We start from the raw sequence: 27,813 nt of genomic DNA on the forward strand, positions 1-27,813 counted from the left end.
GGTTTTTTTTTTCATTTATATTTATAAAACATAAACAACAGTTTTGTTACAATGCACATAAATAATTGTTACCATAAATATACAAATATGAATAGTCATAAAAAAAAAAGAAAAAAAACGTGTTTCAGTTATCATTCTGCTAGAATTACACTGAAAGTATAATCATAAATATTTCTCATACATCCAAAAAGAGAAAAAAAAATCATTAGAAACATAGTTTCTTAAGTGCTAGTAGTTTACTTCAGATGAATAAGTCATCTAAACAATACTTAAATCTGCAAGAGTAATAATACATGTACATTTACTAGAAATTTATTATCAAATACAAATGATATTGTAATTTTTTTCATTCTTGTGGTAAAACAATAAAAACATTTTGTTTTAAACTTGTAATCTTTTGAAGTAATATTCCTTAACACAAAAGCTTAATGTGATATAATGCGTAATGAAACAACTGAGGTATAATTGTCAACTAAATTTGCCCTTTGGAATAATGAATGATCTGATGAGCAGGTCTCAAACATGATATTAAATAAACGCCAGAAAAAAAAGTACATGTGAGTACATTTAAATAATTTCCCTAGAAAATTCTTGGTGTATAAATGTCACCAATCTGTTAAAATGAAGGATTGATAAAAAAAAAATATTTTGTTGGTGGTTTATTAAAGCACAAGTTAGCAACTATCACCAATAAACATCATTGCTAGGAATAAAACTAAACATTGTGGTGTGAATTTTTTATCCATAGAAATCTGCCATACATGAAATATAATGCCGGGTACATGTATTTTTATTGTATTTCTATATCCTCATATAAAATACCCTAACCACTTCAGTTTGTGACAGTGTATGAAAATATAAACTATCAGATTAGTTAATTATAAACATTACTGGCTTACAAATCAAAACCCTTTTTGAAACGTACATTTCAAGATTTCCGAAGTTTTCCTGTTTTCTTGAATTTCAAAATCATAATAAAAAAAAGTTATTTTATAAATAAATCCCTTTTACAAGGTTAATCTGTAGACATAACAACTCCAAAGAAAAGCACACCTTCTGAGCACAAGTGTGAAATCCATGTGCTTTTCATGAAATTGTATTTACGAAGAGAATGAATCAAAGGCCTGTATTTGTTATTTTCTTTGAAACAAAAGAAGAAAGAAAAACAAAACAAATTCATTATAAGATTTCAAGTTTAAAACAATACAATGTTAAATACATATTTGGGTTTTACTCCCAAATATTTTTAGTAACTTAAATCATGATTGTAAAATAAAATTTTACACGTTATCAGGCAAACCAATCAGATTTATTGGACTACACAATAAAAATAATATTTTTAAATTTGAAGACGTACCCATCCCCAAATTGGCTGCAATAATAAAAAAAAATCAAGATGGGGCATGAAGTTGATCTCCTACAAATTAACTGACTTGGCATTCAAAAATGTCTATTTCTTCATGTCAATCAAGTCTTCAGTACCAGGTATTTCTTTTATTTTGTGACAACATATTTAATGTTCATTTAAAAACAATCACTTGAAGAAAAAAGGTGGAGAGGGAAAAAAACATTTCATTCAACTTTAAGGAATGAAAGTAGAAACTAAAAATAATATAGTATTACATTTTTTTTTACAATTATATCACTATAACAAAATGAGCCTACTTTAAAACCTTCAAATGTTGTTTTCATAGAATCAAGAGTCTACTATTGTTCAACGATATTTATTGGCTTAAAAATATTACTGTACAAAAAAAGGTGAATGGCTAAATCATGACTAACACTGTATAATATATGGCTGCAAGTAACAAAATAAATATCAACATTGATATATTTTCTCTAAACAATATGAACACAACGGAATGATGCAAGCGTGATGAGTTTAAAGTGTTACATTCTTATCTTTGATCACTAAACTTTAGTATGTTACTGTAAACCAACTTTAATTTGTGACGACTTTATTTGGCGACTTAGCAGGAGCAAAGCAAACTAATTCTTCACAATTAATTTTCGAGCTCGTGTACATTTCTAGTACACGAAATAAAATTGGTTTACAGTATATTCAAGCATCCTGATACAATATTTGTTCTACATGTACATTTAGTTTACAATTATTTACAGAGCGTGATCATAAAAACTTACATCTAATGCTCTCAGATCATACATAGTGATATATATTTGGTTAATATTTTGAAAAGTTATTTGTTAATAGCTATCTGTACATGATTGTGTACAACAAAACTACAATGTACTGGCACAGTCTAGACACCTATTTATGTACAGTATATTACATGATCAATTTTTAAGACGTGAGGAAATAAAAGGGAAATAAATCACAACACTGGTGTACAACAAAAGCTAACAAATAACAACAACAAAATAATAATAGCCATTTTCTGATATATCCTAAGAAGCAGAGAGACTTAAAATCCATTATACAGTTCAAAATATGGGCCGTATTCAAGAAGAAACAATACCTAACAAACTCGCTCATTGACAGTCTTTACATAATTTCCTCTGTTACTATTGATTTTATCTTTTTTAATGATTTTTTTTTAGATTAAGATGAGGGAGGATGACTTTCAGAAATGTACCATTTTACAATTTGTGTGAAGTACATTCTTAAAGCATTGATACCATTCAAAGCTGTAATGACCAAAAAAAAAAGCTAAATAAAATGTTTTATAAATATCAAATATTATCACAGAACATACATGTAAAATCTATACCCTTCCAATCATTATCCTTTGGATTTTTGTTTATATTACAATGAATATCCTGATCACATACATGTATATTCCAGTTATGAAATTCAGTTAAAGTTAATTCTTATTAATATCAAAATGAACAGTCATTTTGCATTCTGTCTTGCATTTAAAACACTATTAATACATTGTAGTTTGAACAAATAAAACTACACTCATTTGTAGATACATGTACCCGAAAATCTTTAGACACATCAACTAAATCTAAACTTTATAAATTACGACTTTGGTTTGATCCAGAAATCATTGCACATCATATTGCTTCCATAACGCTTCCAAAAACTTAGAATATAAAATGGTAATGCATATGTTAAAGTAATTTAACACACAGACATTGAAATCGTATATCAATTGAAATAGGAATAACAACTGCAATATGCAACTTCATGATTCTATAAATGGAAAGATATTAAAGTTTCAGGGCAAGATACGATAAAATCCTATTCTTCACAACCATAATTCACTTTATAATAAAGTCATTGATTACGTAAATGCCTATTATGTATCAAAAGATTTTAGATAATTGCAGCTCTGTTGTAAATTTCCTAATTCATAATTTCATTTACTTGACTTCATTTCATTTTAATTAATACTGTCTTTTTCAGCAGACTTTTTCTCAAAGAAATATTCTTACAATGTATTCTTTGAATCCTCTAACATATTCAAAATGCATGGTCTAATGCCCAAAATTCTGTATTTATGGGTTTCATTAAAAAAAGAAAAAAAATACATTCACACTGAAGTCCGTCTGAATCAAAATTAAAAAATATAATTATATATTATCACAAATTACAAATACCACACTGACTAGAGTCCAGATTCTTAGTCCTCAGGATGTTTCAAGGACCCTTTAAAATAAAGCTTTTACAATACACTGAATGCCTTTACCATTCACAGAGGTGAAGAATATAAAAAAAAATCCATTCATTTGTTAAACCATGCAATGAATCCATCTTCAGTGAAAGACTTACATATTGAAAAAAAAATCTGGCAATGGCAATAAAAATTCTTTCACATAGATAACTGTGCCTTTTTTCAAATATACATGTACATGTGTACATGTATACCCTTATTAAGGAAAAGAAAAAAAAACTTTGACAAAAAATCATTCAATGCCAAATGTGCTGGTTTCTTCGACAGCTGTGACTAGTTTTTCAAACAGCATCTCTGATGACGCATAAGCCGGTAAATCCAGTCGATTGAAGCAAGTATGTGCTCTGAAAATACAAAACTCTGTCAATAAAACTTTCAATGTTACCCTAAATTATTGATTTAAAAAAAAACAAATCCTCTTCTTTCCTCTAGGCCTTTAACTAGTACATGTATGTGCAGTTCAGGCAAAAATACTATTTTACTTGTACTTTGAGCACTTGCTTTCAAATTTCATTTTACTTATGTTTGTTTTGTTTTGCTTTTTGTTTGTTTTTTTATTATTTGTAAAGTTTTGAGCTGCTTCAAGTTATTAATTATACATCAAATAAAGAAAGTCTGACCTTGGTAGACTGGTAACTTTCCCCCATTTCTCTATACAGAATTTACGTGGGCCATTGCTTCCTCGAAGTGCCGAGAATCCCTCATAAGGAATACTGGAGGTCCCAGTCACAAACTACAAAATTAAACAAAGGTACTTCTCCATTCAGAGACCACAAACAAAAACATGTACATGTATGTTTTCAATAATCACTTCCAGGAAATTTAAGGTACTAAAAATTAAATTCCCATGAATTATTATATTGTCAACATATTTTTTCACAGAATCTTCAGTATATATGAGTTACCCTGTGTAATTATGTTCACACGAACAAATGAAATTTTGCTTGCACACAAACATTTGACCCCACAAATAAAACTGATTCCACAGTACATGAATATAAACAATAACTAGAAATATGTCCATAGGATATATTAGTAATGCAACATGAAAATTTGTATTAGTGTATGAAACTTGATCAGAATATCTTGAATAGTGATTCAGTTGAACTGCTTACATCAGAATGAATCAGCACAGTAAGTTTGACACTAATTTCTTTAAAGTGAGGTCAAGGTCAAATGAAATGCAAAGGTCAAAAAAATGTTGATGCAGTTGAAAAGCTCTCATCAGTATGTATCAGCATATGAAGTTGAAAAAAATAATATAAATGGTTTCTTTAAAACTGACTTAAACACAATTTGATAAAAGTGAGGTCAAGGTCAAATGAAAGGTCAAGGTCCAAAATGTTGAAGCAGTTGAATTGCTTACATCAGTATGTATCAGCATATGAAGTTTGATGAAATATCTTGGATGGTTTCTTGAAAACTGAGCTAAACACTAATTTAAGAAAAGTGAGGTCAAGGTCAAAGGAAAGGTCAAGGTCAAAAAGGTGATGCAGTTGAATAGCTCTCATCAGTATTTATCAACATGTGAAGATTGATAACACCATCTTGAATGGTATGTTTAAAACTGAGCTAAACACTATTTTAAGAAAAGTGAAGTCAAAGGAAAGGTCAAAAAATGTTGATGCAGTTGCACAGCTCTCATCAATATCTATCAGCATATGAAGTTTGATGAAAATAGATAGTTTCTTTTTTTGAACTGAGCTAAACGCAAAGTGTATGGAAGGACAAAAGAAAGACATGACAAACACTATATACCCCGGCCATATTCATTGCGGGGCATAAAAAGTTCTTTCTTTTCTTTAAATATAGGTCATTACCACATAATTACTTTCAAATAACCCGTACCTGTAATAATCTTAGCCTCCTCTCATTGTCAAACTTTTCGATTGCCTGCCAGAACCATTGAATGACCTGATGCTGGTCATGGTATCCTATCAAGAACAAGACATTTAAGGTAAAGGTCAAATTATATTTTATGGCATTTACTTTACCTTTAAGAAGTTATATACATTTGCATCCATCATATACATGTAAATGTACCAAGAAATTATAAGAAATCTGATAATAAAGCATTGGAGTGAGGTTTTAAAGGGAGTAAAATTTTTCTTCTTTTACTACATATACTTAATTTAATGTTTGATTTTATAAATATTTCAAAAATGTTCACAATAAACCCATGGGCCACAATGAACATTCAAAGAACACTATAATTTCTTAAATATAGGACTGTGACTGGGCAAATTTAAAACAAGACATAATTGTTTGTAAGTGAGAAGGGGCAAAAATAACCCTGTATACATTAATAACATTGGGGTAACATTACTTTATTTTCCTGTTATATGTGTATTTGTAATGCCTGTTGGGTGTTCTTACCTGATCGGTACTCTGTGTTCTTTCTCCAGTCCTTGACGTCGATCTCCACGGATCCCGCGATCACCAGCTCCAGCTCCCGAGCATCAAACATCGAGATCAGCCGACTATCTATAACCTAAATAAGTAACGAAACCAAATATAAGTACACAATGCAAAAATAAAGATAATACTCAGTTTCAAAAATGTAAAAATATATTTATTTGTATACTCTTGCACGACATGCAGACTAACAGGTTTCATTTACTGAGAGATTTTCTGCCATGTGTATATTTTACCTATTGAGTGAATGTTATAATGACTCTGAATCAACTTAAATTTGCCTTTTTTCACTTTTTAATTTACATTATTATATGCAGGTACACTGTACTATAAATTCAGCATTATATACAGCAAACTCAAACACTTGATGAAAATTTTGTTTGATAATTCTAATCAAAATTGTTTTGAATATTAAATTTATATGAAATTTTGACTGTTCTCAGTCTTTTCTCAGTTTAAGGTTGAGGCCTGTGCCTTAATCATTTCCGAATATAAAAAGTAAACAGTTTGTATGTATAAGGTTAGCAGTATGACCAGTATCTACTGATGATGCCTGTATACCTCGTGGAAGCCCCTGATCAGGCTCTCTGTCTGCTCCGTCACCCCCCGCTCCAGCCTCCATTTAGACATCCTCTCTATGTATTCCTTCTTGTTTCTCTCGTTCACAGGTAACAACTTCCCATTGGGTTTTAATTCCCTCTCGGTCACCTGAAATATGTTGGCTTATTGAACAAGATGTATGGGTGACACAACATACATGATGTTCCTCTTTGACCTCTTAACAATGACACAGATATAGACTTATGCACGAGTTGTATATACAAATGGTTCTTCTTCCATTGAATGAGAACTGATTTAGCAGTGAATCATTCCTTCGCAGAGAAATATTATTCTACATTTTATATACTGTATAGGGGATTAATTTCACGGGTTGTAATTTTCACGTTTCTCTCGTCTCTGATACTGTCGCGGTTTCTTGAATTCGCGGAATTGGTATATAATAAAAGTTTTCTCCCTTAATCTATACCTATTGAAAACGTATTCACTGTTTCTTGAATTCACGGTTTCATCAACACCGTGAATAAAGCGAATATTAACACCGCGAGTTATTTTCCCCCTATACAGTAATTATCATTTTCTTTCATATTTTTTATCATTCATATTTTACATTTTATTTTTTATATGTTTTAAATTTTTTCTATAAACTTAACAGAATTAGCAGTTGTATTCTGTTTAAAGCTAAAAATCTGTCTCAATCTTTCAAGACAAATAGTAAAAAAAAAAAAGTTTTTGATCAACTTTTCTTCAGCGTTTGTGCATTACCTGTCCAAACACCTCTTCGTTGACAGAGAAGGTGAGGTCCATGTCGACCTCCGAGATGTCGTTCTCTTTAATCCACAGCAGACTCTGGTGAAACTCGGCATCTAGGGTCTCCACATCGGCTAAAGACCAAGGCCTGGAAAAAATGATACATGGAATTAATAATAATTAATAACTAGTCAATGAATTACTCAATTTACATGTAAGTTAGGGACCAGGGGTCTGAGAAATTAACAACATGATTAGCAATTATAACTAGTTAGCAAGTCTCTCAGTTTACTCATTGGCCAGGGACAGTTAACAAAGCGGAAAACATTATATAACTGGTTTAGGACAGATGATACCTTCCTAAATAATATACATGTATAATTCTGTTCAAGATTTTGTCATTGAAGTAATGCTACTTTAACAAGTTAGCTCACAAAAAATTGAGGTACCTTACCAGGCATTTGTGCAAGAAACCAGAGGATGGTGTTGCCTATATAATCCTTTTGGAAAAAACTTAAATTGCCAAAATCATAAATTCTAGCATTGTAAATGTTTAAAGACAATTAGAAACCAGTTTAAAAATCACAAGATGATTTTAAATTCAAATATTTTTTTATACATTACGAAGATATACAAAGCAGATTTCTGAGGAACATATCGTCTGACCTTAATGAATAGTTTAAATATTTAATAGCTAGGGACCATGGCCTGTAAAAATTGACAATTTTTTTTCCAACAACTCATCTTAAATTCTATATATTTACCTACATATACATCTAAATATAAATTAAAAACAAAGTTTTAACCCATTTAATGACACAGCAATGATTGTGATACTACCCTTGCAAACGATGATACAATTTTTTCACTATGGTGTATACTGTTTATTCAGAGTACATGTATAAGATCTGTATACAGACTTGAAATATTTGATTATGATTTGATACTGGGTTGTCCCTATTACCACTACTTACAATCTTAGGAGGGCTTTGTAGAATGGTCTGGTGAAAAAAGCGTCTAATAAATACTGGTGTACAACTGCTAGTCCTAAAACTCGGCCAGCAAATCGGAACCTACACAGACAGACATATATACATGTGTAACATACGTCAGAGAAATATTCAAAATATCACAATGTACAAACAAACAAAAAATTAGTGATTTTTAAAAATAATATCACCATTTTTCAAAGTCATATTAAGAGCTAAAGTTGAAAAGCAAAAATTCCTTCCTTATGTACAATTTTTTGCACCATAAATATAGATTTTTTTTTAATTGAACTAAATAATCTATGAAAATGGCTACCATAATTTTTTTAACTTTACCATTCATGAGCGTCTTCCACTACGGTAGACATTGGACTGATCTGCACAGTGTATGTGTCATTGGCGGAGTATTCAAAAAGTCCGTAGTACGGATTGAAGAGTTCACGAGAAAGCAGAAAGAAGAATTCACGGGACGGGCCACCATAATCCAAACTAAAATATAAAACACACAGTCAACACAGTCATGTATTACAAGCATCATCAAGAATTCCATGTCGAGTAATTTATAACTACAGTTTAACATTGATATCTCAAACATTGATATCTGGAATACCATGGATATGTCTAAGTAATTTGGAAGTTGCAACTGCTTATCCTTTATAATCTGTTCTATTATAGTAATTTACCCTCAACTTGAGTCAATATCTTGAATCCTCTGATATACATGCATAGAAGTTTTTCCATGGTCCCATTAAGTTCAAGATAACGAGATATGACTGTACCTGTTGTTCTGACAATCTTTGTACATTATGTACAGATAACTCACCCTTCCTCTCCTACAAACGTGATGTACAGTTTGCTCTTCTTCAGCAGTTCTTTCTTTGTGGTTCCCATTATTTTGTTAAAGGCGTCCTCTAAAACATGGTCTCTCCTCACCATTAGCCTGAATCAGATCAAGAACGCATGCATGTATCTAATATTCTTGTCATGTCAAGTCTTTAGTGATGAATAAACAATGAGAAAAGGACAATCGCTTAAAGCAAACTTGTACCCTTGCCACTGGTACTAAATACTGCAGACGTACTTTTTTCCACGGGTTCATAATTCCGCGAAATCTCAATTTCTGTTTAATCCGCGGGTGGAAAATTGTGCGGATTTCTTACACTATCACTATATGCCTTGCATTTACATTAAGTACGCTTGGACAAATTTCCGAGGAAAATTTGTGACCGCGTACATAGCGTAAATTAATACCACACGGAAAAAAATACTTCTACAGTACGTCATTTCTTAAAAGAGTTCTATATTGAAGAAACACAGAGAGAGGCTTTATGCTCTAATATTACCAATACAATCATTATCTTGGTTCATACTAATTCTTATTTAAATTTTGATGGCCCGTCTTGGTACACAGTATATAGATGTCTTACTTTAATTTTGAAGGTCCCTGTCCATAACCCTTGCTCTCCAGCTTTCTATAGAAGCTGCGTAGCTTGGCCTGGAAATCTCTTTTATATGGAGCATGAACCCTCATGTTAGCTCTCTGGACATCTGTAAAAAAAAAATCAGTCTCTCTTGAAACAGTTTTTATCATATTCACATAACTTTACAATGTACTACAGTAAAACATGCTCTTGGTAAACATGCTAATAATGAATTGACGCCTACTACAAACTGATTTTAATTCCCCCCAGCTTAAAAATATATTGTAAACTTAATGGATATATAGAATTATGCTTATAATGAAGCAATATTGTCCCTCTTTGGCACTTTGTAATGAGAGTGCTTTACTGCATATGTTGTTGATGATACCGTAAATCTGGAATTTTTTACGTCGATTTTATTTTGCGAATTCGGGTCAAAATGCTGTTGATTAATTTTTACGTTTCAAAATTTGCAACTGCTTTGTTTACATTTTCTTCATGGTAATATATTTTTAAGAAAAATATACTTGCGAATGCAATGAACTCGCAAATTTGCTAAAAATTTATCTACAGCAAAAATTTCCAGATTTACAGTATTCCTTGTAAAATACAATATTTCTATTTCAGGATGAAGATTTTGAGTCATTTTTTCTTAACAGGCTACTGCTAAGCTCCATGCTTTTTATAATAGACATTGAAACTTACTAGGTGATCCTTGAGGGGTTTCTCCTGGGGAGTCCCCTGGAACACTGGCTTGTAGAAGGTTTTGAGGCACATAAGACATAATCTCATTTTCATATAAACTGGAGAAAAAAGAGGGGGAAAAATTATTAATACACACCACAACTGCATTTAAGATTACATGCAAGATTTAATGTCTTATTCAAATTTTAAAAAATCTATCCATTTGCAAGTTTAAGTCTTAAAAATTTACATAGATTTAATCTCATTGATATCAATATCTTTTTAATTACGAGATTGCATGGCTTTTTCCCTTATAAAAGTTTGAATTTTAGAGAAAGGGGAGGTAACTGGGCAACACAAACCTGAGCAGAATGATAAGATCTACATCGTTACTCAGCCTATCTAGAGCTTCAGTGCCCTCGCTGCGGATTTTGTTGATTTTCTCTTTTAACCGGGTACTGTTGCTATATGTAGAACACTTTTCCTGAAGAATCTCTCCGATATTTGGTTGTCGCAGGAACAACACAACTTTATCATTGTAAGCTATAAGAAAAAGTTTACGAAGTCTTGATATGAATTTTGATGCATCAATGTAAAGGAAGACTGTACTTTAAAAGAAAACTCAATTTATTTGTACAAGATCAATTTTTGTTTCAAATAGATTGAAAATAAACTTTCAGATTTACATGTATAATTGCAATAAATGTTTTTTTTTCTTAATAGTATGATGTCCATATTTAAATGTACTTGTTAATGATTTTAATGTACCTTTATAATGCACACAAACTTTGGTACTTGTAAATTTTATCTCTGTCAGACATAAATATTTTCTGTGTTAAAAGGCGCATTACCAGTTTGTAAATTTTATATTTACATGAATATGTATTGAGAAATCCAGCTCTCCAGAATAACTTGTGTAATGAAATCTAAACATTTAACTATATTATAAAATACAATGCTGTTGCCAGGAAAAGTAATTATGTGCTGTCCGGATATGCATTATCATTATATTGTCCAAATACAAATTTAAATGTATTAGATCTATACATGTTTATTTTACAAATCATCTAATCTGGAAAAAAAATGATGAATTATTACAATTATCAATCTTTCTCACAGCACTTGACATTGTACTTGACCCGGCAAGCAATTTTTTCATAGCGTCTAGGATAATTATTATACATCCATGTACAGGGTTTATAGCAAATAACTGGCATGTATGCATAAAAGAGTAACGTAACACATACCACAAAAAATACCATTCTTTTTTTGTTTATCTATAAATTTTTAAACATCTAAAAATTCACATATATAATCAAATGTTCACAGAATGTCTTTACTGTATATACAGTATCTACAGTGAAACTTGTCTCATCTGAATATTGTGTATTCTGAAATTTTTCTTAGTATGATGTACTTGAAGATCCTTTCAATAAATTCAATTGCTTACTTTGTTATCAAATAAAGAATGTGGTCTAATCCAGCCCTTTTCTATGGAAGTATTAGTGTCAGAAATAGACAAGTTTTACTGTACTCTTAACTACTGTATACAGGGAAATTTTCGCCCACATTCTATTTTCGCTCCTTTCACCTTTATCTTGATTGGGCGAATTCAAAGAATACCATATAATTTCTTAAACAAAAGTGTGACTTGGCAAATTTAAGATGGGGCTAAATTGTATGCATGATTGAAAGGGCGAAAATAAAACAGGGCAAAAATACTGTGTATACAGTAATAAGCTCAAGAAACATGAAATGTTCATCCAATGCTTTGACACACTTGAACTCAATACAACTTGCAACTTTTACCAAAAGTCAGCTTAGTGGTGAATCAAGTGTTTTTTACCATGTGGAAATGTAGAAACCTTCCGAGAAGGAAACTTTACCTGTTGGTACAACGGTTGGCTCATCTGGTACTGGGGCCCTAGGAGGGGGTGTTGGCTGAAAAAAAAGCAATAAGTAAAGTCTTATCTGTAAGTGATTAACATACACAGTTCAAGACATTGTCCATTATGTATATATTCAAGACAAATGCTAATCAGAAAATCTCGCATAAGTCTTTAACTCAGGTGAGCTATTTATCCAAATACAGCTGTACATAAGGTTTTACAATACATTTGAAGGTTTTGAAAATTAACTTATAAGAACCAATATCATAAAATGAAAAGGAATTTTTTTTTTTTGTCCATCCTTTCGAAGTAATTCAGAACAAATTACGCCTTTTATAATATAACATCTTTAAGAAACCACAAAAAAGAATGCCCATAGTAAAATTCTACACTATATGAATTAATATTTATTTTTTCAGTCCTTACTGCATGGTTGGTTCTGACTGGGCTGTCACTGCCCTCTCGTCTCCCGCGGTTACGGAACAACAATGATGTATGTAGAAAGTCTGTGTTGATTGGTGGGATATCTGTTGGCAGGCGGGGGTCAATAAAGGTCGTCAACTTCTGATTGTGATCAATGAAAAATGTCTATAAAAACAAGAAATGCCATTAATTTTTACTTATTTTGTTTTGAATAAAATTGCTATTGCTTAAAATATTGTTAACATATACATACGCACTTGTAGAAAAGAGCATTTTATTTTACTCAGAAAACTCTTTAAAAATTAAGTAACGCTTGCGTTTACATACAGTATATGCTAGTGTTAAAAAAAAATGAGAAATAATCCACAAAGAAAAAAACCCACAGAATATAAATGTGCACGTCCTGCATACAGGTTTTCGTATAATTAATGAAATATCCGATGAACTTATAACTCTGTCAATACCTTAAACTCACGGATACATAGGATTGATATGATAATGTATGTAGTTTACCTTTCCTCCTCTGTCAAATTTCATTTCCCAGTTAGCCGGCAGTTCCTTGCTGCCATCAGCAAAATGATTCAGAAACGACACAAGGTCTCTGTTGTGCTGGTATCTAAGAATGGAATCACATTTCAGCAAACCTTATACTTATTAATAAATGCAAATAGTAAAGAATTAAAGCAAATCTTAAGGTTCATAAACCCTCTGCTCACTCATATAAAATGTTGCTTGAACCTTAACGATTTGCCAAAAGAAATGTATTTTATACGTAAAATACAAACGTATAAAATACAAACAATTAATTAAAGCATAGTTTGTGGGTCGTAAATTTGACAAATCTAGAAAGGAATAATAGACATTAATGTCATTAAGAGTTATCTCTCTTATCAGAGTATCGATGTACCTTAACTGAAATTTTAGCCTCTGGTTTCTCCTACCTTTCAAAGTTGTGTTGATCTCGGCGGATTTTACTGATCATGTGTTTCAGTGTACCATTACGATTGTATTCTGCCATTGCTCTCTACAACAAAACAAATGTTTAAAACCAATTAATTTATGAAACTTAAGTACGTTTTTCTTATTGGGCACCTTTTTGGTACTTTTTAAGTGTTTTGTAAATTTTGTACAACTTACTTTACAACTAAATTTAACAGTTTTTATTAATACCCAAAATTTTAAACAAGACACATAAATAATAAAATAGATAAATAACAAAATTGCAGTATAAAGGTGCCAGTCTTCAATTTTCAACAGGGCATATTTTTTTTTCGCTTACATAAGTATTGAATCCTGATTTTGAAATGCAAATAAATATCATAATTTAAGTAAGTGTCAAATCTCATCAAAATATGAATTTTTTTCATCTTACATCGTTGCCCTGTAGAAGAGGGAAGAAATCCGAGCGGGTGAGGAACTTGACAGCTGGCATTCTGTTGTCCCCAGGCTCTGGGGCAGGGCTTCGTGATGGGGGTGGGGAGGTGACAGGGAGGGGGACCCTAGATTGTGCTGAAGTCTGAGGACTGTTGTCACTTCCTCCTGTATAACATAAAGACAAGAAAATTATAAAATGTTAATAACCAGAAGTCTCTGTCAAGACTGTAGCTCTACTGACTTGCAGCAATCTATAAAATAATGATCCTTGATAAAATCTCTATGATAATGACGCTTGATTAAACCTCTATGAAATAATGATCCTTGATGAATTCTCTTTTTATGTTAAACATTTCCTTTTTTTTAAACAGGTAACTGACTCACCAGAGGAGGTACTCTCAGTGGGAGTGTCCTGTTCAGAACGAGGCTGGTTGATTGTTCGACGGATGCTCTGGTATCTGGAATGTGAAATGATAGAAAAAATTATAGCTGCTGATTGTTAGACAAATGTGTAAAGACAAATAAAAAAATCATAACAGCACACCAATGCTTAACATTGGCGGAATAATATGTTTATCCGATATGAAGTTATCTTTCTTATCAGAGAATCAACGAACCTTAATGGCAACAGTAGATTTGAGAGTGGTCCATGAACAAAGAAAGTCCATATACAGGCCTAATACAGACATGAATTATCTTCATTAGCATACTGTAAACCAACTTTTATCCGCGTGGGAGAAATATTCATGAGTTTCACGGCCTACTTTGAGGCTTGAATATTAATCGTCAGGAACCATTTATTTCGCTTTATTTTGGTTAAACATGTTTCCTTATTTGTTAAAATTAATCATCGCGGATTGATTTCATACCGATAAATCGCAAATAAAAGATGACGCGAATAATAGTTGGTTTACAGTAATCAAACCTCACAGCCCTGTAATTCCTACCTCCTGTCCAGTTGCTGTCTCTGTTCAGAGCTGATGGTTGGCCGCCGCTGTATGGTTCGCTGACCACTCTGTGGTTTCTGCCACGTGGTGGTCCTGTTGGTGTGGTCAATGTAGAAGATTCGACCGTGGCTGTCTACGCGGGCCTCCCAACCTACACAGCAAATAAAAATCAGTCAAAGATTCATGAAATAGTATAGGAACATTGTTTATCTGAATCTAGGCGGCAATTAATATTCAAGGTAATTTGAAAGTATTCAAGGATTTATGAACATTTTATTTAATTTTAAAAATTGCAGCTCAGTTCACTAAATGATGCTATGTAAAATCAACTTACATTTAACCCAAGAAATTTACTGTAATTAATGGAAGAAAGGAGTAATAACTGTATTATGTTTAACAGCTCAATAAAAACATTTGTCCAAGTCCAACATCAAAACATTTATTTGGGATCACTTACCTGGAGGGAGCGGCTGATCCCCTGGGGGTGGGTCCACTCGGTGGTACCTTTTCCTGGCAGGCAGTTTTGGTAGTGGTGACTGGCTGCCCTCTGAAAGAGTCAATGTACAATCATCACCAAACCCTCATTTGTACATATTGTGCAGTCAACATAATATCAATACAAGGGTAGAATAACACCAGTAAAAGTCTCCATGGTGTAAAATCCCTAACAGTTGAAGTTCCTTATCTTGAACACTAATATCAGATTATCTTATTGATTATGAAGTCCCAACTGCTTATTCTTTAATTATTTTACCCTTGATATCTCAATTCCTCAGATATCTGGAAATTTTATCTTGATCCAAACAAGTCTGAGATACTTAAGTTTGAACAGTATTGATATAGTGGGGGATTTGGTTCCGTGGTTGAAGAAGTAAAGTCTTGATCACAATATCCACATTTCATGGAGGACATAAATTAGGGTCTCTTTTATAATCAGAAAAACAACAGAAATGAAGCCAACACATAAAAATGAGTGATGTGACATTAGCCTTGCTTACCTTTGTTGGTGGTTGGCTGTTTAGGTTCTGTTTTATTGGTAGATTGCCTTAGCTGCCAAACTGTGGAACGCGAGTCAGATTTCCCGGCTCCAGATTTGGCACTCGATGACTTCGCCGCCCCTGTCTGGGGCCTTGGTGAATTGCTAGGCATGGCATTACACGTTGAAGTAGACGGTTTATCTGGTTTATCACTGCTCGTCTGGTTTTCACTATCGGTAGATAACACAGCACCGGAGTCCTCCTCCGAATCGGGTTTAGATTTTTCTTTTTGTTTTTGGGTCCATAGTTGTAGTTGCTGAACGATTTGTTCACGGTTTTGTTGTTTTTCTTCATCGCTTAAAACGCGACTGAGGGCGTTTCTAGGAATTATGCGTGGCGGGGTTCCAGAGTCGGAAATCGAACTGGCAGATCTATCCAAAGGGGCCCTTACGGGGGTAGTAACAAATGTCTCGTTATTCCTAAAGTTTCTTTCTGTTGGTGCAGCTATACTGTGACGACTTGCATATTTCCTTTGTTCGGCCACTGAATCACTGTATGAAGTTTGCATAGACGGACTCGGACTAGTTCTCGGGCTACACTCCACAGATCTACTCACCGCACATGAATTTCTGTGTCTCTCAGGTGACCCAGCTGAATCAGGGCCACCAATCATGGACACATGCGAAATCAAATTGCTATTGTTCGACAGATGTCTGGCCGGTAACTTAGTCACAACACTTCTAGGTTTATTATGCACTTCGGATTCCGACCTCTGGGCACGGGGTCGTGACCTCCGTGGACTGTCCACCTCGTCAGCTGTTTCCGACGATGGGGATGAGATTTCTGCCTCCTGGACACCAGACGGCATTGCTGATTCCGAGGTCCCTTGTTCCTCTGCATATTCCTGGGAATCTCCTGAACTCTCCAAGCTGTTTGAACTGGTTCCCTCCCCCTCCTCTTGTTCGACAGCCTGCTGTTGAGGACTAGTTTGAGAGACCGTGATTGGACTGTACGTACGGGGTGGTAAAGGAGGAGGTTCCAGACTATTACAAGACCTCAATGCCTCTGTGCTAGTGGGTCTAGGGGTGGGGGGCTCTGACCTACATTCTGGCACAGTGTCAGGTGAAATTTGAACAGTTCCTACTCCACTAGCAGGAAATATAGGCCTTTCCCCTCTCTCAGGTGTCCGAGGGGGTAGGGGAGGGGCATCTGACATCTTGTACCTAGGGGGTAGTGGGGGAGCCTTATAGGTCCGGGGTGGGAGCACAGGTGGTTTGGGGGGTATGTCATTCATGACTAAATTTACCTCACTATCTAGAGAGTTATCTAACACTTCAGGAGTTTCCTCCTGCTTGTTTTTGGCACAATTTAAAAACTCGAGTGGATCAGCACCGTTTGTATTCACAGTCTGAGGCGACACATCGGAACCGCTTGAATTGTCTCCACTTGACGGCACAGCAGACGATAATCCTGAACTAATATCACATATTTCACCCTGATTTGATTCTTCTGTTCGAGTTTCCTCCGTATTCTCAGAAAAATTACACACTATGTCTGGTATTGACGGTAAATTGGTAACCTCACTACTAACGGGAACATTATCACATTCCACTTCATTTACATCATCCTCAATTTCACCGCTGATACGGTCCCTTAATAACTGTGTTAAGGATATCCCAGAATCCTCTTGGTCGTCTATTGAATCATCCTTTGACACAGAGCCATTTTGTGACACGGACTCAGGATTTTCAATACCTCCACTTTGCTTATTTGATTCTTGTAATCCTAGGTATATATAAAATTACTCAGATTAAACAAGTTAAAGATACACATGAAAAATAATCATTAAAAAAATAGTATATGTAAATATCAACTGCATTGAAATTGACAAATTAGGGATACAGGCAAGTTACCAACTGCAGTTTTAAATTTATGTTAAAGGTATGTGCCTTGTGATAAATACTTCATAGTTGTCAAATTTTCTTGACAAATGATAAATCATGAACATAGAGTTTAAAAAATTGTTTGTTTTTTTTTATTTCCCAGTGGTCAGTATCCATCACTGGTGGAGAGGGGGGGGGGGGGGGGGGGGGGGGGGGGGGGCTCTTGTGTCCAAAATATACACAAGATTTTAAATTAATCAATTATTTTTTTCTGTGGTTGTGGGCCCCTAACCCAACCCCAAACTTGTTGGGCCCCCTTTTTAAGATTCCTGGATCCACCTATGTCCATAACAACTAGTGTAACTGACACCTTAATAATTAAAAGTTTTCAAACCTGGTCTAAACTCCAGGTCTATTACGTCAGCACCAAACTTGAGTGTCCCGCTAACGTTTTCCGTGGGATTCCTCTTTGTCAGGTCCAGACAGAATTCTGTAGGTCTGTTAAAAATAAATCCAAGAAATTAACATATACGTACAGTAAAACGAACTTACAACAAAGTGTCAGGGATGGACGATTTGCTTAGTTAAAGCCACAGAAGTCTGAAGGTTTTATCGTCAAAACAAAATACAAACAAAACGAAAAAAAAAAATCCAGGAAAAAAATTTCCCACCCTCTATAAAAACTCTTCTTTAGTTGGGGTGGGAAATTTTTTTCAGGATTTTTTTTTTGTGATGGAAAAAAACTTCAGTCTCCTGTATTTAAAGCATAATTCATTATAATCTGTTAAATTTACTATATATTAAAGTCACGATGAATGAAAATCCCTTTGTTGTAAACGTCGTTTCATTATAAGCTTTTTTGCTATAATTGAGATTTACCGCTAGTATAGCTATAACAACACCACAGAGAACATTAAATTCCTTGTAAGGTTAAGTAAACACAAAACTTCACTCACTAGAACACATGAATTATAGGAAATAAAATCCCACATAAAAAAATGTTAATAAACTCCAAAAAAACAAAGACCAAGACAATATAGTCTCTCCACTTCTCAAACAAAAAAAAATATTTTCCTTTCATAGATAAAATTGATGACCTCCTTATAAGAACTTGAGAAAACTGGAGTTAGTAATTAAGAGGAAGTAATTGACAGGGACAGCTGTGTATAAGTACACTGTACAATGTTAAGCAGGATACTCTGATACTGTACACATGTAATCACTTCCCTATCCCGGTTGTACTAGTTGCTGCGCGTGTGTACAGACTCAATTACTGATGTGTGATTTACTGGTACTTACAATCGTATTACTCATTAAAAGTAAGAATTTATAATCCTTATATAATATTTCTCAATATTAGCTTGTCTTTGTGTGCGTATATATCATGTGTGTATTTGATAACATTTTATTTTTAAGTTGAGGAAGAAATATGCAACACCAATTATGTGATACAAGGTTAATTTAAGGTTGTTGATGTGATTTTGTCTTCTTCTTTCAATGCAAATTTGAGATATCTTTCACTCCAAAAAAAAAAATAAATTGTCAATTTCTTATAAAAGAAAAAAAACACAGTCAAACACTATTTTAGCTATCATCATGATCATAGACACTTCTTTTAGCTAAATATTATGTCACATTTATTAGCTCCTGCACAGTCCATTTGTGTACCTATGTATGTATGATAACAACATACATCAATAGGTACACTGCAAGTCTGTACAGCTTCAGTCATGATGATCAAGCACTATTACATGGATGTACAATTACATACATGGACATGTATACATGTGCAACGAAATATATATCCTCGCAATGGGCATTGTATATGAAATGGTTTCTCCATTATTGCCACATTTACATACATACTGTAGAAACACAAATTTTTGTGGGGATAAAACTTCGTTAAGTTGTACGTATAAATCTAAAATGAATTTGTTGGCATTAAATTTCATCCTTTTGAATTAGTATTACTTTCAATATATTAGTAATATAAAATTTTGTGTGGGATTTAATCTCGTCAATAATTGTAAACAATGAAATAAACGAAATTTAATCCACAACAAAATTTTCCGCTTTCACAGTAACATACGTACACTATAAATAATGTATGTACTGCTGCTGTATGTATGGAAATAATAATAAAGCAGATTACTGTATAAGTAGAAATTTTAGCGAGACGCAAATTTAGCGATTTTCCTTAAAAACTGGTAATTTTTTTTTGCGAGTGTTATTTTAGCGATTTTAAAATGCATATTTAAGAAGTATTACAAATTACAATGCAATTAATTTTTAGCGATGTTCAATTTTAGCGATGTCGGCACTCTCGGTAATAATGCAAAAATTAAATCCTCGCTAAGAATTCTACTTATACGGTACCTACATATATCAAGTTTTTTTTTTTTTACTTTTTTCAAAAAAAATTAAAGTCAAATTAAGAGTGTTTCAGTATAATAAAACACATTATTCATGCCATCTTCACAATGCCCAGGGATCTTGAGCACTGTTGAGTCAACATGTTGCCATTGAACCCCAGACAAATTTCATTCAATATTTTGGGGGCTGACTGTAGTGACGTCTTTCGAAAAAATTACAAATCTTGATTATTTTTCTTATCTCTCAACCAATCACATGAAGCCACTCTGTGATAAACAACTTGCATTAATTTTGTAACATATATATGTGCACTTTAGGTGTCAACTAAATTATTTCTCTTTAGATTATATAATATAACTATCTATGAAAGCTTTAATTTGATTGGTACTTCTCATGGATTACAGAAATTAATACTTACATACACATGTACATGATGTAGACTGACATAGATTTCATCACTGTTCATTTAACATCATGTATTGATTTATTAACATGATTACTTTAACAGAGCAAAAATAAATTTGTCTGATGAAATATTTATTCAAATTAAATTTTAAAAAAAACTCAAGCAGGAAGAAATGGAAGTTCTATAATACACCAATAAATGTGTGGAATTAGAATTCCAGAGGTAACAAAATTTGAATATTTCTAATCCACTTTGTAGGGATGGGTATCGCTAAAAATTTTGTATCGAGATATATCACGATTTTTCCCCAAAATATCACGATATTATCATGATATTTTTACAAGCAATTTTTACAATGATTTTAAATTAATAGTCATTATTTTTCTTAAAACTTTACTAGAAAAATAAATTTCACTTTTTTAAATTTTTATGTAAATAAAATTAATCATAAAATTAATCATGTTTGAAGGGTGAGATGCCGTTCTTTTCACCTTTTACAACATTTTTTTTACACTTTCCTTAATTGTAATTTGAAAGATTGAACAAACAAATAAATAATTTCTGGACTTTATAATATGTATCTAAAGACCGGTATTTAGGTCTCCGTATCACGATACGTACAAGGCGACAAAAAATTGTGATATACCGGTATACCGATAAAATCTCAAATTCCTACCACTTTGACAGGTGTCTGAAGTCAGTTCTGGAAGAAGGACTCTAAAAGTGCCCAGTTTTGAAATTAAGAAGAAACTCTCTCTAACAAGCATACTCCCCTATGGGTAGTGTCATTTGGTTTCCATTAAAAATTAAAAGGCCATAATTCCCTCAAATTCATTGAAGTTCCACTAAATTCAAAATTAATCTATAACTCATCAAGATACATTTATTATAAAAAAAAATCAGCTCAATATCTGCATGCCTATAGAAAAACAGTACAGGAAACCATTAAAGATTAAAAAGGCTGCATTTCCCTCAAATATCATTGAAGCGAATGAAATTCCAATTTCATCAGTAACTCATCATTCACACACCAAGAATCAGCTCAATATTTGCAAGCATGTAGAAAAAAAAATGCAGAAATCTAAATGGGACAGACCAACAGATAGACAAATGGATGGACAGATGCAGGGGAAACCTCTTGTCCCCTCTCGTTTCCCCTGAAGGGGAATAATAAAGGCACAAAGCATCAAGGCTGTGAGGGGCAGGAGGCTAATACCCTACTTTTTATGAAAAATTTCTTGCTGTTAATTATGAAATTCTTTAAAGGAAGCTTGATTACCCCATCCTTTATTCACCAACCTTTTTGTAGCAATATGGTTAAATCACCCACCTTATTATATAATACCGGTATGTGCAATCAAGAAAATAAATTCAAGTTTGACAGTTTTTTTAATACAGCCTTTTTAATTCTTAATGGTTTTCCACATTGTTTTCCTACCCGCTTGCAGATATTTAGCTGAATTTTTATATGTAAATGTATCCCCATGAGTTACAAATCAATTTTGAATTTAATAGTTCATTTTCAATGATTTTTGAGGGAATGGTCTTTTTAATTTTTAATGGGAACGAGATTATTCTTATGGGAAAGGGACTAGTATAACTAATGAAATATTTTTCTCTCCATTATATTTGTTTTTTACTTGGTTAATATTTATCAAAAACCCTTTTCATTTGTTATTTCCTTTCATTTGTTATTTCCCCCCTTCAGACAAGGATAAATGATGCTTTTTAATATAAAGTGCCTGTTATAAGGGAGATAATTTTAAAATTGATACAGTTATCATACACTGTACATGTGCAGCAATGATTCAGCCACTTTCTATCTACAGTATAACAATTAATAAGTCTCATCGGGATGTTGTATATTCCAAAATCTCTCCTATCACAATAAAAACTTTTAATCTCTAAAATTAAATTGTTTTCCATTTTGTAAAAAATCCAGAATGACAGCGCAATTTGCAGTTTTAATGAAATCTCAGCTAACTGGATTAGACAGGTTTTACTGAAGTAAATTTGCACTAATTTTGCTCTCATCTTCATTTTCTGTTAGAAAATTGCCACCATTTTGGAAAAGGTTTTGCAAACAGGGAAATTTTTGCAGAAGTTTTATTGTATGTCCCTTTCACCTTCATCGTGATTGGGAAATTGAAAACGGGGCAAATTCAAAGAAAATGTCATTATCTCTGAAACAGAATTGTGCCTGGGAGGATTCAAAATGGGTCAGAATGAAAGGGCTAGGATAAGATGAGGCAAAAATAACCCTGTATACAGAAGTTTAAGTGAAAGTCATTCTCTTTAAGTCGATTTTTAGAACACTTACTCTCTTTCTGTTTTATCAATGACTCTCTGAACTGAAAGTGTGGCCTTTCCTAGGAATCGGTTAATGGAGGGCCGACTCTTGGAAAACTTATCCTTGATTTCAAAATCCAGAACATCCGTGGGAACCGACTCGAAGGAAAATGACTGGAAAGAAAACAAAAAAAATTTATCCTGCCATCACTTTTCAGAACCATTCCTAATAAAGCTGCCTGATACCTTAATGTCGACAATTAGCTTATTCACTTGAATCTACTTTATAAAGCTACATATAGACAAAACTGTTTATCCTGCTTACTCATGCACAGAACACACATCAAATGAAGCATAAAAAATGATACTGGTAGTATGCCACCATCTCCACCCTACTCTAGCTCCATCCCCCCCCACCCTACCCACACTTCCATTCTACCTGCATGTATATGCATCATTCATGCTTATTTCAGTAGTTTGGTTTACAAAGGCCAAGAATCATTTCAAAAGCGACATGCTCACGCCCCTTAGAAAATTACAAAAATTGCCCCCAACACTGACCTGTCCCCGCCACACGGGGTTAGTTGTAGAATTACAAACACCGGTGCGTATCTCCCTCAGGTGGTGACTCATCTTAGGACACATTTTCCCTGGTAGTACCGTCATCTTCACGTAAGGGTCAGGGTTAAAGAACATTCCTTTCTTCAGATTTACAGCTTCAATGTCTGAAATATGATAATTATTTCAGTTAATTGAACTTTACAAGACCGTTTAGGAAATTCTCTTTTAAACATTTGTAAAGCATCATTAAAACTGTTTTTTAAATGTTTATTTTTTAATTTATAGGATGCTGATGAGGGCTTGCTGGTTTGTTTTAGAATTTTGTATGTAATTAGCAAAAAAAAAAAAAAAAAAAAGCCAATTTGACTTCCTCAAGACAGATATGAGTGGGTCCAAAAACCATAATTTCAATTTTATTTGGCCTTATAGTAAACGTTACAGGAAGAACTATTAAAAGGAATTCACTATGATTTTGAATTTCAATCCCTTTAACTTATCATGAATGTCTTAGATAAGACAGATAAGACAGATATTGTAAAAGATTTGTATTCATAATCAAAATTGTTCATCCCTAAAGCAAGTTTTACTGCATAATAGTTAATCTGTGCTAGCAGCTACACATGTACATAAGTCAATATGTCGACATGTAACATAAATCTTAAATCTTACCCATTATCTTCAGTTTTATTTTTCTGTTTATATCTCTGCTTGTGATTCCATTCTTCACTGCCTCCTCCTAAAATAGAACGCATAAATGTAAATCAATTTTTCTCTACTCTTTTTGCATAAAATTGGAGCAACTCGTTGGGATAAGACTTCATACTGTCCAAAAGTTATTCCATGTTTTCAGCTAACTTAAATTATTGAGTCTACGTCATGCATAAATTTGATTTTGAAATCTTTTCTCAGAATAACTCTGAATATACAAAAAAATATTTTGAAATAACCAGCTTTTACTTGTGTGCAAGAAATATCTGAGAGTTTCACACCCTTCTTTAACTCGAGAATATGAATCGCCCTAAACCATTTATTTTGCTTTGTATTTGTCAATGAAGAGAATATTTTCCCCATCATGAAACTCGACTGTCTCAGATGGATTTCAAATGGACAAATCATGAAATAACAGATGATGCAAATAATAGTTGGTTTACAGAACTACTGTTAAATCACTAATTTTTGTGAGGATTTTATTTTTGTTGGTACCAAGGCATAGATAGACCTACAAATTTATGTCCACCATAAAATTTAATATTTCATTTGCACTAGTCTATGAAACATTTGCCAACAGGGAAATCAAGTCCCCCAATATTTTTTACCCCAACCCTCGAAAATTTGATCCCATGAAATTATGTGATTTTACAGTATGTTACAGTCATAGTACCGACCTTAGGAGAGGCGGGTTTGACGACTTTGACGGAGGGACTAGTGGCCACCAGATCCTGGTTACTGCCCAGGTAATACTTGAAGCAAATCTTGGTTTCACCTGAAAAACAGCAAATAATCATCAGGATAAATAACTGTAGAAACACTGAGAACAAGGAGCATTATCGAGTTTTCCCCCCTTTTTTTACACACAAGAATAAATGTAACAACATAAAGTTATACATGCAAATATGCTTGTTTAGGTCATGAAGGACAAATGTAAACAACAAAACACTTTCTTGGTTGTTGTTATGGAAATAAATGTTGCAGTTGACGCAGGAAAAAAAAAACATAGTCTGTGTAATTGAGTAATGCAACTTTTTCTGCAAAATCCATACAAACATAGAATTCCCATACTATCAAAGAGTATAAATTTTGATTGTATACATAGGACTCCTTGGGCATCAATTTGTATCATTGTATGTGAGGCCAAACAAAAAAATATCTTTGTTTACTGTTACATGCTGAAATAAAATAGGGTCGGTAGGTAGGAATTCTTTTTTATTTTATTGAAATTTTTTATACACAAAGTCACATGAATTGGTTGAATTACAAAACAGTTTTACCATTGTATGGTGCCTTACTTTTGTTTGGTTTGTAATATGGGTGGTTTCTTGCCAACTGCCTTACAACTCAGGGGTGTGCAATTAAAAAATATCAAGTACTAGCCCACAGGCTTGTAACAGTAATAAAGTTTAACTAGCCCGAAGTTAAAAGTGAGCAGTCCAAATATAGGGGCAAAAAATTGTAAAAACAAATATTGTAAAATGTTCATTGTTGAAAAAGTCAGGGTCCTAAGCCATCCCTTTTAAAGTTGAAGTTTAAAAATTTTAAGAAATTATATTATTATCTTTCCTTTTCTGAACATATTGTACTAGTGACGTAGCTTATCTAAAATGAAGCAAAATCATTTTATTTTCATTTCAAACCATTAAATACAATTGATATATATTAAAGTTTAACCACATAACACTTAGCTATTAGTTGATTGGGGGACCGTAAATAATGGAAAGAGATATCTGCATGTATTTACCATAAAAAGAGGAATGGAGGAAATTCGGATTAGGAAAAAAACGATCGGTTTTTTTTAAGTAAATAAGTCAGGTAGTACTTCAAAATGGATAAGGTTAAGGTAATTTAAGAACAGTTGGAGCATGCTGCCTGGAAAATTTTTTTTGTTACGCCTGATGGGCATATACAGTTTGAATGGAGATACCTGCTGTAAAGTTGTACGTGATGTCGGACAGGTCCCACTGTAAATCTCCTGTCTGGCCACCATTACCCCCGCGGTTCTTCATGTCAAGAAACTTTGAAGGATTAGTCTCCCCTAAATATTGAGTGGATTTTTAATATAAAAATGATATTGATGAAAAGTCAAAGACTTAATGTTTCAATGACATTTCTTCTTTATCTATACATGACATTTAAGCATCTAGTACCTACACAATTTAAAACAAAGGCTTTGTCTAATATTTCAAGATACCTGACACAATGTGATTGTCACAACAAATTCTGAACATAAATGATGCTGTAGCCCAGGCTGCAAATGATCATTTTCCCACTTTTGCTGAATCATGCTTTGATTCTACCTTTTTAGGTGTATGTCCAGTACGAATCTTCATACAAAATTTAATTCAATGCAACAATGCAATGACCTGATTTTAAACTCTTTTTTTATTTGTCTGGGGGACTCACCTGACTGATACAGCCCTATCCAATCATCTGCTCCGATCTCCTCCTTGATGTCCCAGCTGACCTTGACACTTGTTGCCTTGGCAAGGTTAAGGACATTTTTATCCACGGCAAGATACGACAGCAATCCTGGTGACTCTGCGGCCAGATCAGATTCGCTACTGCTTCTCTCTCTCACGTGTCTGTATTCAAACGACTGATTGGCTAGCGGAGAGGGGGGTAAGGGGAGGGAGAGGTCATCCACTGCTCCGTAAAGGGGGCCCTTTGATGACCCCGCCTCGGTCATGGTGGGTCTCCTCTACTGCCTATTTACTGCTACTCCTCTTGTCAGCTGTGGGTGACTTTATTCGGCCATACTCATTCACTGTGTCAACCCATGTTTAAATTTCACATCTTCTTTGACTCTGGAACAGTAAATAAATGACTAAGGTTTAATTCATGTATGATGAAAAAAATACAATTAACATTCTTTAATAAGTTAAAAAAAATTACTTCATTTTTTTAAAATTACAGATTTCTGTCTCTCCTCTGACTGTCTATAACATTAATCATTTTATTAAAAAAATGTTCAGTAAGTTTTTAAGCTACACATTTATTTAAAATGAGCAACAAAATATCACATAGATATGATCAGATATCTACCAAGACTCTTTATGTTAAGAGTCAAGCCAATGATCAGACCAAGTTGACAACTTGCCATGCTTCTCTAAGCACTGAACAGGTGACAGCTAAACTGGGACTAACTAATGAAATTATTTCTATTTTATTTTTATTTATTTTATATAAGCGCATTGTTTAATCAAAACATTTCAAAGACTTGATAATTTTGAAGGTATGTACGCTACTAAATGATTAATTAATCGCTCATGCCCTTTTCTTCAACCTAAAGTGTGCAAACCAGATATTCATCCTCAGTAAAATCGAGGTTCAATAAGTACTAAATGTAAAGATTTCGCTTTTTCTAAGAACATATACTTACCATCTACTAGAATTTAAACCAGTGATATTTTATTTTCTTGCAGATAATGAAATTTCGCCAAAATATGCATAGAATAAGGTTGATTTATTAAGAAAACAAAATTCATCCATTTGCTAACATCCTTTTCCTGTTGTTGACATGTT

General features: G+C 33.2%; 1 protein-coding gene across 1 annotated transcript; it reads right to left on the reverse strand.

The window, feature by feature from the left end:
• LOC134275414 (E3 ubiquitin-protein ligase HECW2-like) lies at positions 1-27,806 on the reverse strand. Its single transcript, XM_062757699.1, has 29 exons — positions 27,671-27,806; positions 26,695-27,095; positions 26,216-26,326; positions 24,963-25,060; positions 24,247-24,313; positions 23,578-23,741; positions 23,048-23,190; positions 18,343-18,446; positions 16,087-17,850; positions 15,546-15,635; positions 15,089-15,239; positions 14,526-14,599; positions 14,140-14,306; positions 13,709-13,791; positions 13,281-13,383; positions 12,771-12,932; positions 12,342-12,396; positions 10,818-10,998; positions 10,477-10,574; positions 9,778-9,898; positions 9,174-9,290; positions 8,687-8,839; positions 8,336-8,434; positions 7,377-7,509; positions 6,615-6,761; positions 6,015-6,129; positions 5,487-5,572; positions 4,259-4,371; positions 1-3,982 (listed from the first exon to the last, which is right to left on the reverse strand). Exons 2-29 carry the CDS (start codon positions 26,975-26,977, stop codon positions 3,871-3,873), a joined length of 5,094 nt encoding a protein of 1,697 aa, XP_062613683.1. The 5' UTR covers positions 26,978-27,095; positions 27,671-27,806; the 3' UTR covers positions 1-3,870.
• Positions 27,807-27,813: the final 7 nt, after the last annotated feature.

Source organism: Saccostrea cucullata, unplaced genomic scaffold, assembly GCF_032062105.1.
Source record: "Saccostrea cucullata isolate Sc308-1 unplaced genomic scaffold, CSIRO_AGI_Scuc_v1 ctg72, whole genome shotgun sequence".
NCBI lineage: Eukaryota > Metazoa > Mollusca > Bivalvia > Ostreida > Ostreidae > Saccostrea > Saccostrea cuccullata.